This window comes from Erpetoichthys calabaricus, chromosome 6, assembly GCF_900747795.2.
Source record: "Erpetoichthys calabaricus chromosome 6, fErpCal1.3, whole genome shotgun sequence".
In the NCBI taxonomy this organism is placed as follows: Eukaryota; Metazoa; Chordata; class Cladistia; order Polypteriformes; family Polypteridae; genus Erpetoichthys; species Erpetoichthys calabaricus.
The window spans coordinates 125513913-125533345 of record NC_041399.2 but is presented as its reverse complement, the minus strand read 5'-3'; the positions used below and the strand labels follow the sequence as shown (position 1 = coordinate 125533345).

Sequence of the window (19433 nt, the reverse complement as noted above, 5' to 3'; positions counted from 1 at the left end):
AGTTTAATGTGGGAAAAGGTACCCAGGTAAGTCCCGCCGTTACCCCTAATCCAATGGGTCCGTTTGAACACCTCCAAATGGATTTCATTGAACTAACCCCGTCTAAAGGGTACCGATATTGTCTTGTGATTGTCGATGTGTTCTCCCGATGGGTAGAGGCTTTCCTTTCAAAACACAACGATGCCAAAACAGTAGCTAAAGCACTAATTAAAGAGATTATTCCAAGATGGGGTATCCCTCAAAAGTTACAGATAATGGCACTCATTTTGTGAACTCCATTATAAATGAATTAACCACCTGGCTATTGTAAATACCATCCCCAAAGCAGAGGCATCGTAGAACGATGCAATGGCACTTTAAAAGCTAAACTCGCAAAAATTTGGGGACGGACACACCGACAACTGGGACTATCGCCGTTTGAGATTCTGACCGGACGTCCCATGCCCGTTGGCATGGTTGTAGGAAATGTGAATTTGCATACTGTGGACAATGATCTTCTCTCTAGTCTTGCAGGTTTACGAACCTCGTTGAAGGAAATCCACCAGCAGGTTAATCAAGCCTGGAGGACCAGCCCCCTTTCCAAGGATTTACCAATTCCCTTGGGCACCTGGATCCTGGTTCGAGATACTCGGAGGAAACACTGGCATCAGCCTAGGTGAAGAGGACCATTCCAAATTCTTCTGTCCACACCACACGCCGTGAAAGTTGAAGGACTGCCTGCCTGGATTCACGCCTCACATTGCAAGAGATGGCACCCTTGATTGCTGTGCTACTATGCTTTTCTTTTCCCTTGTCTACTGCCCTGGTCACCTTGACTTTCCCGTTAGGAATTACCACATCAGTGCGGTTTGATTTCTGCTCTATTATCAACTGTGGGACTGGTCGACAAGCCCAGTGGACCGGGTCTGACAAATACGTGTGTATGAGGGGAAGTAACTGCGACAACTGGCAATGGGTTTTTGCTAACACTGGAACTGAGGACTGGGGTTATCAACCTTTTGAGGCCCAAAAATACGGTTTGAAAAATCGGTTTTCTATCATAAAAGGACATGCCTCTCATGAATGTGCTGACAACCATTGTAACCCCTTGATCATTACTTTGAAGAACCCCTCTTTACATGACTCAGGAATATATGTATTAGGGGCATATGTATCTGGAACAGACCCTTTAGGGAGATTTCTAATTAAGATTGACAATCCTGTTACTAACACCCCTCATTCTCTTGCACACACACCCATCTCCCCAACTTTTGGTTCAGACTTTTCTCCTGTTAAGATTATGAATATTTCCACCCTTTCATCCACTTTTTCAGTAGAAACTGGTTATGGGGATCAGAATAGACGGTTGCAGTGGGTTCTCTATTCAGCTAAGCAAGTTAATCGTTCTCATTGTTATGCATGCGCTGCAGCCCGTCCCCATTTAGCTACAGTCCCTTTCCCATTATCTAACATTTCTGACCCCGTGGGGTTGCCCTGCCTTCTGTACTTATTCACTACTTCCAAGAAACCCCTCTCTGGTTCAAAGTGTTCTAATCTATCTATTCTTTTTCCCCCCACCCGTCACATGGCTACCCCTATGTTTCAAACTCATGAAGGAAATTATACATGTTTCAAATCTAATGGAACGACATGGGTAGGAGAATTACCATTTTCTTTCTGTTCTCAAACTTTTCAGGTCAACTTTTCTCTGAACACCGTTCTGTCTTCCTTTCTTCTCTCCCAAACCACTCCTAGATCAGATATTTGGTGGATGTGCTGTAGGTCCAAATTATTTGCCACCCTTCCCCCTAACTGGTCTGGTACCTGTGCTCCAATCCAATTAGTTATGCCTTTTAGACTTCTATCCTTACCTCCCTCTCACTCCCCATATTATTCCACACCTCCTTTTTATTTCCGACATACCCGCTCCCTTTTCCATATGCCTACTAATATCTCCTTGCATGGCCCTGGAGTATACATAGATGCTATTGGAGTCCCTAGGGGTGTCCCAGACAGATTTAAAGCTAGGGATCAAGTTGCTGCCGGTTTTGAATCTATCATACCCCAAATTACTATTAATAAGAATGTAGACTGGATTAATTACCTTTATTATAACCAACAACGTTTCCTTAACTTCACCAAAGACGCTATTGAAGGCATACATGAACAGCTTGACCGTACTTCTCTGATGACTTGGCAAAATCGTCTAGCCTTGGACATGTTACTTGCGGAAAAGGGAGGTGTCTGTGCTATGTTTGGTGATGCTTGTTGTACATATATTCCAAATAATACCGCGCCAGATGGATCAATAACTCGTGCATTGGCAGGCCTCACTGCTCTCTCTAAAGAACTTTCCACTAATTCTGGCATTACAAATCCCTGGGATCAGTGGTTTGCATCCTCCTTCGGATCCTGGGGACAATGGATAAGATCTGTTTTCATTTCTTTGGTTGTGACATTTTGCCTCCTCCTCCTGGTTGGTTGTTGTATTATCCCTTTGTTTCGCTATATAATATCTAAGTACTTTACCGCCTCTATGGAAAGGGCATACATGCTACATGAGGAGCGCATGTCTCGTATAGCTTCTTCCATTTTCTCCTCCCCATCCCCTTTCTCCCCCCCTTCCCCTTCATCAACCATTTCAAGATAGAATTATATTGCCCACATCATTTTGTTCAAAAAGGGAGGAGTGTAAAAACATAAAATGATGTAATTGAACAAAATGTATGTGTGTACAGAAAATAGGACAGAATGATGAAACTTGTTTGTATTTTGCGTACGTGACAAAAAGCATGTATACTTTCTGGAAGTTTTCTTTTGATGATGTGTGTGACAAGAAAATATACCTTTAGGGTAATGACTTTACAAAATTGGAAAAATACAATGAGTTAGGACGCTATTTTTATTTCTTACGTGGTCAACGATCAGGAGATTAGAAAGGTATAAAAGAGCAAGGACATCTGCGCTCGAGGCAGATGAAGCGCGGTGTCCTAGGACTGTGTTTCTCTGTCATTTTACCCTTGTTTGGTATGTATCAATAAAAGGTTTTGACTAATTTTAATTTTCTTCTCTGTCTTCAGTCACAAAAGTGTCCACAGCTACACTTATTGTTAATATTATACAATAAAAACATACATTTGATTTGTGTCTGTAACAGCCGGTGTACATTTATAGCACTTGTAAAAGCTAGTGGTTTTTTTCCATTTTTATTCTCTAAGTCACGATACAACACCTACCCCTTGCATTTCCTGTCATCCTACGCTTACATAAATCTCTGTAGATACGGAACACACATGAAATGCATGTGTTCCAAATAACATTTTTTAGCCTATACAGCTCTAGGTACTACCTCACTCCCTGATAAACAAGGCTTGATCTGGGAGAGGTTTTTGCACTTTCTGTGACGGTGGGAGGATAGGATAGCAGGCTGCTTGTTGCTTTTGCTTAGACACATTTACAAGACAAAAGACGCTGAATGGAGAGGTGCAAGCGGATTTAAGGTGGGCTGGATTTACGAGTTTTCGTAGGCTTTAGTAATTCTAGTGTTAAACCATTCTACAAATATACTCTGTCAACACGGGTACTTCGGTTACTGGTAGAATATTAGCCTTTTATAGGCAAATTTACAGTGTGGTCGAAGCCTGTGCTAACCAAAGTGTAGATGGTTAATCAGATGTAAAAACAATAACATTAACAGTTTTTCAGTGCAACTCTATTCCTATATTCAGGCCATCCAAAATGCACAAATTAATCACTGGAGATATACAGATAATCTATGTGAGAAAGAGGCTTTTGGACAGACAGCAACTTTGAAACAACCATCTGACTGAGCACTGCTTCTGAAATTAAATATATTGGGATAAATTTAATCACAATATGTGTAATTAGTAGTTGCACAGATAGGAATGAACACATATTCTGCTTGGATTACAAGTCTCATACATTTATCTTTCACTACAATCCATTCAAGCTAAAGAGAATACACTGTTGTAGTGGAGAGTTCATGCATCAGGTTTAACTAACTTTGCCAAGGCTGCCAAGGAGCTTTTAGGTATTCCAGCAACCATAGACTGTTCGGTGCCAGTGGGCACACTGAAAATTCCCACCCACAAAGAGCACAGATTAAATCAAACAAAGTGAAAATACATATACAGTGTATGAGATTAGGCCAGAAGTGTTTTATTTCTTTATGGGGAGGTGAAAATCAATGCTGCCGATTTCTTACATTTATGATCTTTTAACATTTACTGCTGCATATTCAAGTGGTTTATGTAGGTGTTTTGATATTGTTAAAAATCTGCTTTTTGTATATTTTTTACTTGTGGTTATTGTAAACTGGACATATATTCTGATCATGCAAGTTATTTGTGGTTAATATATATTAATTTATGGGTTTTACATATGCACTACAGAAAATTAGAGTGTCAATCCGCCTAATTGCTCCACTATTAGCATTTCTCTCTTTATGGGGACTAGTTTAGAGGTGACCCATTGGTGCCCTTCACTACTACCTTACAACCATCATTACTCATCTCTTCAAAGCCTTGAAAATGGCTGGACACCTGCAACAATGGGAATATTGTCACTGGACTATATGCATCTTTTGCCTTGTGCTTGCATCCATGTTTTTGTGCTTGCAACCACCTGTTTCTGCCTCTTTAATGTGGAGTTTTCTCTGATACCATTTTGGGTTGCATGCTATCTCCCTAAATGACACCTGGAGAAGATGGTTCCAATTCCTTACTACAACAAAGGCTAGCCCCATCCACCTCAAGTTTAGAAACCTGAGGTCAAGGTTGTTGGATTGGCTGGTATTTACCACAGATGCATGCCTCTCAGAGGACTTTTCAAAGAAAGCTTTCAAAAAGTCCAACATCACATAAGACCTACACCGCATTGGCTTTATGCTTAAATGTCTTTTGGGGTATGTCAATTCCCTTTTATATCAATATTTAACTATAATACAAGAACAACAGTATTTTTCTAATATCAAATGGACTTCTCTAATCGCCTAAATTCATATTAACCCCTTAACCGCTCTCCGCCGGATATATCCGGCACCGTTGTTTTATTGCTAACGCCATACTGCCGGAATTATCCGGCACATTTGCCTGTGGTTATATGAATGCCTGGCAAGTAGTATAACTGACGGTTTGGCGTGGGTATTATTACTACGTTGTATTTCGACAAGTCTGTGGTTGTTTTGGCCGGTCATGTGACGTGATTCGCATGTAACAGCTGTGAATATGGCGAAATGTAAACTGACTTCAAGTGAGGCTTTGCAGGCAATTTTGGACAGTTCTGATCATGATTGTAGCAGTTCTGAAGAAGATTTTAGCGACAGTGATGAGCAGCAACGTGTGCTGCATGATATTGTGAATGAAGACGCATCGGATGACGGCGCTGAGTGGGTGTATCCCCAGCATCTCAGCTGGGCTGCTGCCCGTGGTGAACTACCTTTTCTGCATTCGTTTGAGGGAACGTGTGGCTTTATTGTTGATGTAAACAATTACACTGCTGAGCAGTTTTATGAGCTGTTTGTGTCACCTGATTTGATCAGACATTTTGTTCATCAGACAAATCTGTATGCAGCACAGTTTATTGAGAAAAATCCCAATTTACCTCCACATTCCCGTGTTCGTGCTTGGTTTGACACTGATGAAAACGAAATGAAAAAATTCATTGGGATTTTGATGTTGATGGGAATAATCAGAAAACCAGATATTGAGATGTACTGGTCTACAGATCCTATGTATGCAACACCTATTTTTGCAGCTGTCATGACACGTAACCGATTCTCTTTGCTGCTGAAATTCTTTCATTTGAATGACAACAGAAACGAGCCAGATAAGAAAGATCCAAACCGCGACCACTTGTTCAAGCTACGTCCTTTGATTGATCATTTATTTGAAGCATTTCAGTTGCCCTACATGCCAGGACCGTCAGTTGCAGTTGATGAAAGTTTATTGTCGTGGAAGGGCCGCTTACAGTTTCGACAGTATCTACCATTGAAAAGGGCACGGTTTGGTATCAAGATGTTTTGCTTAGCTGAGAATTCAGGTTACATTTATAGATTTCGTGTATACACTGGCAACTTGCACAACATTTAGTGGTCAATACTGCTTGAATAAATGTAAAAAATGTAAAAAAAATGTAAAAAAGTAAAAAAACGAAAATTGTTCAGATTTCGCCTGGCGTGGGGAATATTTAGGGAGTTGGCAGTTAAAGGGTTAAAGAGACTCTCGCTGCTGCTACTACTACCACACTTCTTTCTTTTACAACGCACACACTTTAAGTTGCCTGCTGAAAGCGATTTTACTTCCATTAACTTCTTGACCTTAGCTCCCCATGAAACCTCTCACCTTTTTCTCTACTTTTAATGCAAATATCAAATCAACTGGTTTCAACAACCTCCTATTTAAATGTGCTACTTACTTTCAACTTCATTTTAGTGAAAAATCTGGTTGGCTTGCATGTAACTGACTTAACTTGTATTCTTTTTTAAAAAACACAGTTTCTTCCTTGCTTATTTAATATTACTGGATAAGAAGCCAGTTAAATTGTTGACTTACTGTCTTACTGCTTCTGTCACTTTATACTTGCTCTTGCTGCTTATTCACCCACCCACACATCATTAACATGTTTTGCTCCTGGGTTCATGAAAAAAAAAAAAAAAAAAAAAACACACACCGGAAAAACACAATGGCAGAAAGGCTGTCAAAAGTACTGCCTTGATCTCTTAGAGGCAAACAAAATTCTTAGGGGCACTGCTCATTTTTGAAAACTTTTAACATTTATCATACAACCTGCAGTTCAAAATGGTGGCAGGAAAACCAGATTCTTCCAAAGAACAGATTGTGGATTAAACTAAACTAATACATGATGTCCTCTCAATTGCACAATCAAATCAAAAACATCAAATCTGCAGTAATTTTGTAACCATCTTCATTACAAGCGCAGATTTAACACTGGCTTTTAGAGATCATACCACCTTGCAGGTCAATTGTTTATAAAATGGTCCAAAACATATAGTTGTGGATATTTTAAATTGCATCAACATAGGCTGAAAATGACATTATAGGGTGATGGTGCATCACAACAAAAATTTGTAAAAGCAACAATGATTAGATAATCAAGTCATTTTATTTAAAGCACATATTTCGACTAGTATTTCTAGTATTTTCCATTTGTACAAACAATTTATTTCTACTTTTGTAGGCTGAACACCAGTGTTTATGTGCTTTGTACTTTAATTGCTTTTCAAAGCAAATTTTAAAGGAATGACAAAACAGTGACTGGTCCATGAAAGTAACCATTTCAAAAATATACAGATTAATTAAAAAGTAGAAAATTACAAAAACTTAAATTCACATGCCTAAAACTATACTTGAATGGATCAAAACTTTCCGCAGTTCAAATCGTACTGCTGCAACTTTCTAAAGTAAGACTTACCTTGTGTATTCTGGAAATAGTGCCTCCACAGTGGACGGATTTTATCTTGACCACCTACATCCCACACAGTGAAGCTAATATTCTTGTACTCTACTGTTTCTACATTGAAACCTTTAAAGAAAAATGAAAATCAGTGTTAACATCAGCAACGGAAAAAACATAAAAACAAGCTAGACAAGTTAAACGAAAGGTTATTTAGATGGTTACAGGAAAGAATACTCAAAACTTCTAGGTTATGTCAGACTACTCCTTTAACTGCATTTGAATTTACATTTTTTGTTAAAACTGGCATCTCATGTAATTAATGAAATACACTTCCCCTGAAAAGTTCTTTTAAAAAAGCACAACAGATCTTGGTTGTATGAACCACAACTGTTTGTGTTTTTTTGAATGCCACTACATAAAAAACATGTACTCTGAATTGAATGCTTGTTCGAGTTCTCATGGACAGTATTGCTATGACACATTAAGGAAGAAAAAACACTGGCAACATAGTCTGTTTGGAAAACAAATTGGGCTTGCAATTAAAAGTGTGACAGAGTGAGAACTTCCTCCAGTACATCTACAAAAGAAGGGGGGGAGATGGGGGGGGGGGGAATACTGGAATGGAGGATTACACATAGGCTTTATAAAGGAATATACAATATGATATCATGGACTTACGGATTTATCTGAAAACATGTGCATACCAAAAACATTTACTGACATTTTGTATCCAGTAACTGAAAAATAAATACTCAACGTCAATACTAAAAATAAAATTAAAACATAATATCACTGAGCCACGAGCTGCTGAATACCAAGATTATTTAGGATATTTTCATTTACACAAAATCTTTTCTGAAAGTAGGTTTTCAAAAAATCACTTCCTGTTAAGAGAGAACACATTTTCATCAGTACATGTAGTAGTCTTTACCTGGTCAGTAATACAAACATTTATTGTACAACCTCAATTCCAATGAAGTTGGGACGTTGTGTAAAACGTAAAGAGAAACAGAATACAATGATTTGCAAATCCTTTTCAACCTATATTCAATTGAATACACTACAAAGACAAGATATTGAATGTTCAAACTGAAACTTTATTGTTGTTTTGCAATTCTTCACTCATTTTGAATTTGATGCCTGCAACACGTTCCAAAAAAGCTGGGACAGGGGCATGTTTACTACTGTGTTATATCACCTTTCCTTCTAAAAACACTCAGTAAGCGTTTGGGAATGGAGGACACTAAATTGTTGAAGCTGTGTAGGTGGAATTCTTTCCCATTCTTGCTTGATGTACAACTTCAGTTGCTCAACAGTCCTGTCTCCGTTGTCGTATTTTGCGCTTCATAATGCGCCACACATTTTCAATGGGAGACAGGTCTGGATTGCAGGCAGGCCAGTCTAGTACCTGCACTCTTTTACTACGAAGCCACGCTGTTGTAACACATGCAGAATGTGGCTTTGCATTGTCCTGCTGAAATAATCAGGGACGTCCCTGAAAAAGACGTCGCTTGGATGGCAGCATATGTTGCTCCAAAACCTGTATGTAACTTTCAGCATTAATGGTGCCTTCACAGAGGTGCAAGTTACCCATGCCATGGGCACTAACACACCCCCATACCATCACAGATGCTGGCTTTTGAACTTTGCGCCGATAACAATCCGGATGGTCCTTTTCCTCTTTGGCCCGGAGGACACGATGTCCATGATTTCAACAATTTGAAATGTGGACTCGTCAGACCACAGCACACTTTTCCACTTTGCATCAGTCCATCTCAGATGAGCTTGAGCCCAGAGAAGCCGGCGGCGTTTCTGGGTGTTGTTGATATATGGCTCTCTCTTTGCATGGTAGAGTTTTAACTTGCTCTTGTAGATGTAGCGACGAACTGTGTTAACTGACAATGGTTTTCTGAAGTATTCCTGAGCCCACGTGGTAATATCCTTTACAGAATGATGTCGGTTTTTAATGCAGTGCCGCCTGAGGGATCGAAGGTCACGGGCATCCAGTGTTGGTATTCGGCCCTTGCCGCTTACGTGCAGATTTCTCCAGATTCTCAATCTTTTGATGATATTATGGACAGCAGATGATAAAATCCCTAGATTCCTTGCAATTGTATGTTGAGAAACATTCTTAAAACTGCTGGACTATTTGCACACGCAGTTCACAAAGTGGTGAACCTCGCCCCATCAATGCTTTTTAACGAATGAGCCTTTTGGGGATGCTCCTTTTATACCCAATCATGACAAACACCGGTTTCCAATTAACCTGTTCACCTGTGGAATGTTCAAAACAGGTGTTTTTTGAACATTCCTCAACTTTCCCAGTCTTTTGGTGCCCCTGTCCCAGCTTTTTTGGAACGTGTTGCAGGCATCAAATTCAAAATGAGTGAAGATTTGCAAAACAAAGTTTATCAGTTTGAACATTCGATATCTTGTCTTCATAGTGTATTCAATTGAATATAGGTTGAAAAGGATTTGCAGATCATTGTATTCTGTTTTTATTTACGTTATACACAACGTCCGAACTTCATTGGAATTGGGGTTGTACAAATAGAAATTAATTCATATGTCAGGCACCACTGCTTTATTTTTCCAAATTATTGCCTCGTCTTTGAATTTGCCATAACTTGAAGGCTAAATTTGTAAAATGAGAACTTTACGATTAGTATTTCAGAATTTCTATACAACAGCCAATTGTTCTGGTTTTCAAGCTACCTCATATAAGTGGCCAGACTTTGCTATTCCTTACATATGTGTACCAATCCAGAACTGGCCACTGAATGGGACATGATGGGCAATAATTATTCTTAAGTACAAAAAGCATATCATCTGCTCAATTCACATTCAGGTGTGCGTTGAATGTGTTCTCACTAAACTAGGTGCATTTTTATTATTTTATTATTATTCTAACAGGCATTCCTTAGCCTTTAAAAATCCAAGAAATGTAGCTTATACTGGTTCACATGCATCAATTAAGTATGCTGTTTTATTAGCCCTACTGTGTGTGTCTATTTTATTGCTTTCATTGTGTTTCAAAATATTACAAGCTGAGTTACATGAATGTCTGGATAATGTGGAAGTTTTACTTTTATTTTCGAACAAACATATGGAGTAGTTAATGTTTCTACCACTGTAAATAGATGTGTGTGAGGGTGGCTCTCAGTGTATGGTTGGATTCTACCTCACCGCCAGTGCAATCAAGATAAGCACCAGCTCCAAGCAATACTGAACTGAATAACCTAACTAGAAAATAGGAATATCAGAAGATAAATTCAAAGCCCTCATTTCTTTATTAAGACTATGTATGGCAGCTTACTAAAAAGCCAATAAACTCATGATATTTCGACTAAATCAAATGTATGCCACATACAAAAGTAAACCAATTGAAAATAACAGTTGATATGCCACCCTCAACGTATAGAAGAATTGTGTGTTCTTATTTATTAACTAATTCCATAATAAGCTAAACCTACTACAATGCTGTCATCTAGTGGATAACTGTAGAATTTTTTTCTTTGGCAGCCAAGGCATTTGGAAATAGTGTTATAAATAGACAATCTGTTGATGTGTCTCAAGTTAGACATTTTAGTGACAATGACAGTGATCGTGAGAATCAACTGGATAATGTAGACCCTGTAGGCTCTTGTACTGATGTGGATAGCAAGGCAACAAATTACTAAGATGCCCAAGTTGTGGAAGTTGACAATGATAGCTCAGACAGCAAATTCAAGTCCGACCATGCTGATCCTGCATTGCCAAATGACAACCCCCCCGGTGTATTTACACCTTTTGTTTAGGAATGAGTAAATAAATGCAATAGTAGGACTTTGAATACTACTTTACTGAACAGTACTTTCAACCTAACTGCTAAGTCCTATAGAATTCTCTGATTTCATGATTTCAAATTGCACATATCAATAGAAATGTCTCATTCTAGGGTTAAGTCAATGATGCTCTGGCATGGATGGCTAAAATTCAGACAATGTATTCTAGGAAAAACACACAAATATGGTGTGAAGTTATATTTCTTGTGTGAACTTAGTAGGTGTGTCTACAACCTCCTTATGTATTATGGTAAAATGCTTGCAATATCTGGCCTGGCCATTCAGAAACTGTTGTGTTGAAATTGATGTACAATATACTCGACGTGCTGTAAACTGAACTTCTAAACTAGTGTTCCAATAGTGCAAAACATTTTGAAAAGACAGACTTACCCCTTTGAGGAACTCTATGCAAAAACTACAAATATTTGAAGAAGTGGTCTCCATCAATCTGAAAAAAGACTATTGTTGCACAGAAAAACAGACAAATCATGGTTTCAAAGAAGACAAAAGAGAAGTAATGATGTTGTCTACTATTTTAAGTTAAGGTAGCCCGGGATTACGAGTTTTTTCGTAGGTTTCAGGGATTCTAGTGTTAAACATACTAAAAATCACTTATTACATTAGTTTTCCCAAACTCCGCATCTCATCCAGCCCTCCACTCTGCTATTATACTTTTTTCCAACCCGCTCTTTTCAGGTATAGTGATATTTGGCTTGTCCATCATTGTCAGTTCCCAGTGAGCAAGATTTCAGTGTTATGGGTAACATTTATGAGGACAAGAAGAGCTATCTCCAAGGAACTGCTTCCTGCATTATAACCTCCCTTTACTAGAATGGAAATATTAGTTTGAACATGTTACATACATTAGCTGCTCTTTACAATAATTGAATTTTATTGTAAACAGAACAGAATTTAAGAATAGTTTCACAACTTTGAATATTGTCTTATTTAATCAAACTGATTCAGAGTTACATTGTTTTAGTTATTTATACGATTACATTTCTCAATAATTGTTAGCCGACACTTTTTTGTAAATATTGTAATTTATATGCATGGCTTGTTAAAGAATATTGAACAAATTGAATATAATTGTACTTTATTTTTTTCAAGCTGGGGAGAGGAGTTATTTATAAGTCCACTAATATCAGTTTTCCAAAATCATGTACTCTATCAGAATAAGTGGTAAAAAACACTGATCTGTAGGGCTCTAAAGGAGAAACCGTGGGAAATGGTTCAGGGCTTCGTAATTTGAACTTGTTGCTGCCTGGACAAAAATGGATCTCCCAATAAGCTATTGGACAAAATCCTTATTATATATTGATGTCCGCACCACTGTCTAGATTACTTGCGCATGTGTATTTGATTATATGTTTTGACTTTTTGATTAAAAAATAAGAACACTTGTTAGAAAAAACTATTGTTGGCTAATTAGTAGATAGCACTGAGGAATGCTGTTGCAGCAGCTGTACTGTGCTGCTTCTAATCACAATGAAATAGATCATTAAACTGGTCAGCCTTGACATTAGAAGCAGAGACACACAGATGTCTGACGAATGCAGAAATTTTAAAACATTGACTTGAAAATTATATTTTCAAATTAACATACAGAACAGCTTCCTTCACCACGATGGTAGACTAGCCTTATGCCTTACTGTTTTCATCCTCATCATAAACAAAATACAAAAGCCCCAGGTTTATACCAGCCTTGTGTCTAGTGCTGACATGATAGGCTCTGACTCCCCACCATACTAAACTGATGAAAAATGAATGAATGAGGACTGTAAGCACATCCCGGTCAACACAGTGCAGTGGTAACGCTGCTGCCTCGCAACAAAACAAATCAAGGTTAATGCCTTGGGTGTTCCCAGAGTACAGTTTGAATGCTCTTCCCATGTACAAGCAAGTTTTCTCTAGGTGCTCCAGCATCCTCTCAGTCTAAAGGTATGCAGGTTTGCTAAACTGGCTTTACTAAATTGGCTAGGTTGTGTGCGTTTGTCACCGCGTTCAGATGTTCCTGCCTAATGACTGATGAGATGTGCATGACCCTGCCCTGGAAAAACAGGTCAAGAAAATTAAATTATGCATTCAGAGGTTTTGATGTGAAGACTCCATTATTAGCCAGTGATAATTCTAATTTTTAAACTCCATTAAACTTACGGACATCACAAATAAAATATCACATTCATAAAATTTCCAGAAGATCATGCCACAGAACACTTATTTTAATAAATTATACTTTTGAGACTCTTGATTTATCTTTGTGACTGAGCACAAATATTTGAATATTATGCTGCATATAGGTGAAATAAGAAAGCATGGCACACTATTGGTTAAATGATTTATTCTTAGATATAAATGCAGCAATTTAATAAATTCTCCAGCCTGGCAAAACTGCAACACATCATATATGGATTAAAGTGAGCACTGCATATACCGTTGACTTGGCCACAAAATACAATTTATCCATGTAATTTTGATATTTCTTATGTGAAAATATAGTAAATGAAAAGGCAAGCACAAAAGGCATATATCTGTATTATTGGACTTCCTAAATATTGGGGGGTTAGGGGCACTTGCCATGGAAAGAGGATACTAATGTACAATAGAATAAGACTGTGAAAGGCAAGAGAAAGGAGATTCAGCACAACTTTTGTAAAACAAACAATCTATCCATAGCCAGAGAGAAGTTTGCCTCACTCAAGGATCTGAGTCCATTTCCACTTTAGGAGGTGGCAACATCAAAGACGTCACCATCCAACATGCTCTGGAATAGAGGTGGACAGGACAGTTATGTGGGAGTAACTTGGGTGAGATGAAATAAATCTATGCTTGTCTAGGATAGTGTATTTTAGAGACTCTGGGGTGGGGGGGAATGGACAACCATTACCAGAACTGTCTGTACTGCTTGGACTTTGTGGGTTGTCTGTGTCAAAGGGTTTTTTCCTTCTTTCGTATTACTTGCATAATGTATATATTGATGCATCTGTGTTTGGGGGGGGATGTGCATTTCATGATTAAGCTATTTCTGCCTTGTCTGTTTCTCATTTATTTTGTTGATATTATGTAAATTATGTATTTTCTTTTACTTAATATCAGATTTGTATCATTTATTCAATATTTATATAAAATATTAAAAATCACAGGAAGGAGTCTGAGGGTGGTTTATAGTTGACCTGCTATCTCACTCAAATACACCACCAAAAGCGTGGTGATACATAGCGTTATCGTCTGAGAAAAGGCAAAGCATTACATTTTCTCTTCATCCAATTATTTTATCTTGATCATCATTTTATTAGGTAGCATTAAGTTATTCTTACAGTAATTATCTTCTCTTTCTAAACAAATTTCCCTACTCATTCTTCTCTCTAGGCTTGTTTCTATGGTTATCTTTTCATGAAAAAAAAAAATACCTTAGTTTTTCTAAGCATCTCTTATTTGTATTTTGTCACAACTGTAGATAGTACATAAGAGACTCACTAAAACATTTTTGTAATACAAATGCATAAACCTGAAAATTGTTTTTTTTACAGATTGAAAAATAAACATACCTATGGTAGGAATAGTGGTTACAATTTCTCCAAGTTTAAGCTTGTATAAAATTGTAGTTTTTCCAGCAGCATCAAGCCCCACCATAAGAATTCGCATTTCTTTTTTGCCGAACAGGCCTTTGAATAGCCCTGCAAACACATTTCCCATGCTGGAACTGGAATAGTTCAGAGATCAAGAAAATCTGAAATCAGAAAAAAAAAAAAAAAAAAGCATGACTGATAAAAATCAGACATAGAAATCATTCATTAGTCAACAAAGTTAACATACTTAGTGTTATTAGTAAAGGGTAAAACTCCCATGGCTGTTGATGTACGCAAAAAGGTAGCAAATGGTGTCAATTCACATTCAGACGTGCCCATATGAACGTTTCCTCCAAGGAAAAGATGAAATGGCAGTCTGCAGATACCAAACAAGAATATTCCACATACATCAGAAGGGTTTGGAAATACAGATGACAAGAAAGTGTACCATGTTTAATAGTTCACCCTGGAAGATGAAACCTGTGTGTGGTTGAATAATATTCTTTTGTGGACATCAGCACATGTTGAAAGGCAAGGCCTAGGGACCTATGTACAAAGCTACTTCCATGTAGCTGTATTTATTTCACTCAATGTAGGAAATAAATTAAGGTCAAATGACAAAAATACTCAAAATTTTAAACAATTTCACCCCATAAATCACAATGGCAGGGTGGGGTGTGGGGACACATCAAAATTCATTTTAGGTTTGCTCTAGCATTATGTCATTTCAACTCAAGTTGCTACCCCTAGAGACCACAGCATAGGCTAAAACACTGGTTTTACTACAGACTGGTAAAATGTCTCCTGTAACTGGTGAACACATCAGAAGCCCAGAGTTTCCTTAGGAAGTACAGTGTGCTCTAGACCATTTTATACAGCACAACTTTGTTGTCAGACCAGTCTATTTTATTGTTATTTAATCCCCCAGGATTAAACAATGCTCTGCCACTACCAACTCTTTTGTCTTACTGATGTTGAGCTGCAGGTTGTTAATAATGAAGAGGAATCCTCCACAAGTCTGCTGCACTATGACTTGTGTCCATTATTAATGCAGCCTATGATGGAGGAAACATCCAAGAATTGTACTGTCCATTGTATTGGAAGTCCATTTCTTAGTGGGTAAACAGGAAGTGAAACAGGACAGTTCTTTGAGGTGCTCCAGGTATCTCACACACACCACCATTTCTGATAGAGATGCTCAGATTCACTGGCCAATGACAATTTACACTAATATGACTATCAGTGGTTGGTAAATTTAAGAGGACATGTTGCTGTGAATGTGTACAGACCGTGAAGTCGAAATATTTTCAAATAAAGACGTTTCATGGATGGATGTGTTTGTGTATGTTTCACATTCCAGCAGTTAAATTTGATATAAATAGATGGTTTTCAGTAACAGTCTATATAAATGCATTAGCTGTAAAAGTTAATGCTAAATGACAATTTATGTCTGTGCCGTTGTATATACCTTAACATCCCATAAGTGCAATAAAAACTCACATACAAATGGATATTTGATAAAATAAACACATACATTAGCGTCTATAAAACCTACATTTCTTATTTTTCTATACATTTACATAGATCGTTGGAGACATGGAACACACACGTGATATGTATTTCAAATAATGATACATCTTTTACCTATATAATTTCTTACAACTCAGTGCTAGATAAAATCTTAAATGCAGACTTGAGCTGGAAGTGAAAACTGTGTCTGGGGCATGATAAATAGGATAGAGTTAGTGTCAGGAAGGACAAAGCAAGATGAATGGGGTGGAGTGAGAATGAGTGCAGGCTGTGTGCTGCTAATTGACACATTTGCAAAACAAAAGCGGTTATCAGTGGGTAAAGGGTGAGGTGATAAGGACTTATGACTTTCCTCAGGCATGTTAGTAAAAGGGTGATCAGGGAGGATGATTTTTTTGGCAAAGTCATTAGTACTATCAGAATTAATTATAGACTGAAAACCTTGATATGCTATGCTTAAGAAAAACAGAAGAATTTACATCTCTTATGGAGGCAATACCATTTGGAAGACAAGATGGAGGAGTGGAATTAATTGTCAGATCTGTGTTATTCAAAAAAATCCCAACTGACAGACAATTGTATTTCAAATGTCTAGCTCTAACTAACACCGAAATCTGGTCCTGTCTTACTTGTTATTCTCGGTTGTCCCCCAAAATACAACTGGTCTTATGTGATATTATTGAATTATTAACCATTTTTATCTCTCTATCAGAGTCACCACTAGGGGAGCAGTAGAGTGTGTATGCCTGATAAGCCCAAATGAGGGCGAAACACATGTTGCATACTCTTTGCAACATTTCACAGTAAACTATGCAACACACACATTTTTTATATACAGTAGAGTCCCTCTAATCCGAACTAATTGGGACCGAACCCTGTTCGGATTAGCGAAAATTCGGATTAGGCGGAGTTTTGTCATATAATGCCATATATTGACTTTATGAGGCGTATTAAGCGTCTGATGTGTCAAGAATTAAAGGTAAGAAATTACGTATTCTAGTACACTGCAATTTAAACTGCACTGTAGTGTGACTGTGATCGGAGGTAAAATCAATATGACGAGCGGTAGGTGAGTAGTAGCGGAAGGGCAGTGACCTAGACCCCCCGCCTAGAACTACGCATTCCTCTTGATTTCCGTTCCCAAACTATGAGTCACTGAGTCAGTGTGCCACCTGCTACTGCTGAGTGATGTGTTTTGTGCAATGTTATTGTTCGTGTGCGCGCACTTGCCCTGTGTTTTGTGAGTCCTTGTGAGCGGTGTGTAGTGTGGTTTCTTTACATTCTGTGCTTGTCCCTGCTGTTAATCATCATGGCAAGCAAACGTAAACATAAGTCGTGTACATTAAAAGAAAAACTGGAAGTGTTGAAAAGACTTCACAAAGGTGAAAGTGCCACTCAGTTATCGAAGGAATTTGGTGTCGGGAAAGCAACAATTTCTGATTGGAAAAAGAACAGAGGTAAAATTGAGCAGTTTTGCACTACCACAAGTGAAAAAACGATTGAAAAACGTAGCAAGACGACAGTGTCTTCTTACGAAAAATTGGACGAAGCACTTTTCTTATGGTTTACACAAGAAAGACAGAAAGGAATCCCTATCACTGGCCCTCTAATTCAAGAAAAGGCGCTTCAATTGAACAAGCTCATGGACGGTGACGTATCATTTACGGCTAGTTGTGGTTTCTTAGACCGATGGAAGAAAAGACACGGAATCAGGCAGCTTACAATAACTGGGGAGAAATTGTCAGCGGACAACGAAGCAGCTGTTGAATACCTTGAGGAGTTCAAATGCATCATTTCTTCCTACTCGCCCCAGCAAGTTTACAACGCAGATGAGACAGGACTTAACTTTAAAGCATTGCCTACCAAAAGTCTTGCATCACAAGAAGAACGATCTGCACCAGGGTTTAAAATGGATAAACAGCGCCTAATTGTGTTGGCCTGCAGCAATGCTTCTGCCACAAATAAGCTTCCACTGATGGTTATCGGCAAATCGGCAAAACCACGCTGTTTTAAGAACATGAACATGAACTCTCTCCCTGTTTTTTACAGAAATCAAAAGAAAGCTTGGATGGATCGTTCCTTGTTCAAAGAATGGTTTGACAAGCAATTTGTGCCAAAAGTAAAAGCGTTTAACAAAGAAAATGGATTGCCTCCTCGTGCTTTGTTACTTATAGACAATGCTCCGTCACATCCAGAAGAAATGCAACTTGTTTGCGATGATATCAAGGCTATTTTTCTCCCACCAAATGTCACATCAATTTTGCAGCCAATGGACCAAGGGGTTTTGCAGGCTTTGAAACAGAATTATAGAAAAATGCTTCTTCGTAGCCTACTTGAAGATAATGAAGAGCTAACAATTTTGGATAAACTCATGAAAATGAACATCAAAGATGTTATTTACTGGGTTGCTGAAGCTTGGGAAAACACATGCAAGAAATCCTTACAGAAGTCTTGGAAAAATCTCTGGCCTGAGCTAGAGTTTGTCCAAACAGTTTTCCCCCCGACAAAAGAAAATTGCGAACTTCTTCAATTGGTGAAAATGCAGAAGAAGAGTGCGTGGAAGAGTGGACGGCCGTTGACGACTCTGGCCATGAAGAATACACAGATGAGGACATTGTGGCAGCTGTGCAGGGAACGTCAGCTGATCTCGACGCAGACGACAGTGAGGAGGAAGGGGACGCGCCGACTGATGTTGTTCCACACACTGCCGCAGCCAGTGCCCTTGATCTCGCTTTGCGCTACGTTGAGCAACATGCCGATGCAACCCCAACAGATGTTATGTTTATGCGGCGTTGGCGAAACATTGCTTCTTCAAGCCGTTTTAGTTCGTTGCGTCAGAAGGAGATCACTGACTTTATCTCTTACATAATGGTTTGCTTTTTACGTTTTGTGTAAATGCTGTACAGAACATGGATTCTACATATGTGACTAAATTCGAACTTCTTTCAATTTTAAGTAAGGCTGTATTTTGGATTTTTAGTTTGACAACGAAATTGAAAAATTACAAGTTTCTTAAATGTACATTAAACGTACGACATAACTTGAAAAAACTTGTTTTCTTTACTTTTTTTTCCCTAGTCTTGTTCGGATTAGG

At 38.3% G+C, this 19433-nt stretch overlaps 1 protein-coding gene across 2 annotated transcripts in view; it reads right to left on the bottom strand.

The window, feature by feature from the left end:
• LOC127528371 (ADP-ribosylation factor 1) overlaps window positions 1-19433 on the bottom strand; it is a 153109-nt gene that overhangs the window by 80677 nt on the left and 52999 nt on the right. For both annotated transcript variants that reach the window (XM_051928904.1, XM_051928905.1), the window contains exons 2-3: window positions 14789-14970; window positions 7432-7542 (exon numbers count right to left, since the gene is read on the bottom strand). In XM_051928904.1, coding sequence (XP_051784864.1) covers window positions 7432-7542; window positions 14789-14936 — 259 coding nt within the window. In that variant the 5' untranslated portion in view covers window positions 14937-14970. The remainder of the gene's footprint in view (window positions 1-7431; window positions 7543-14788; window positions 14971-19433) is intronic.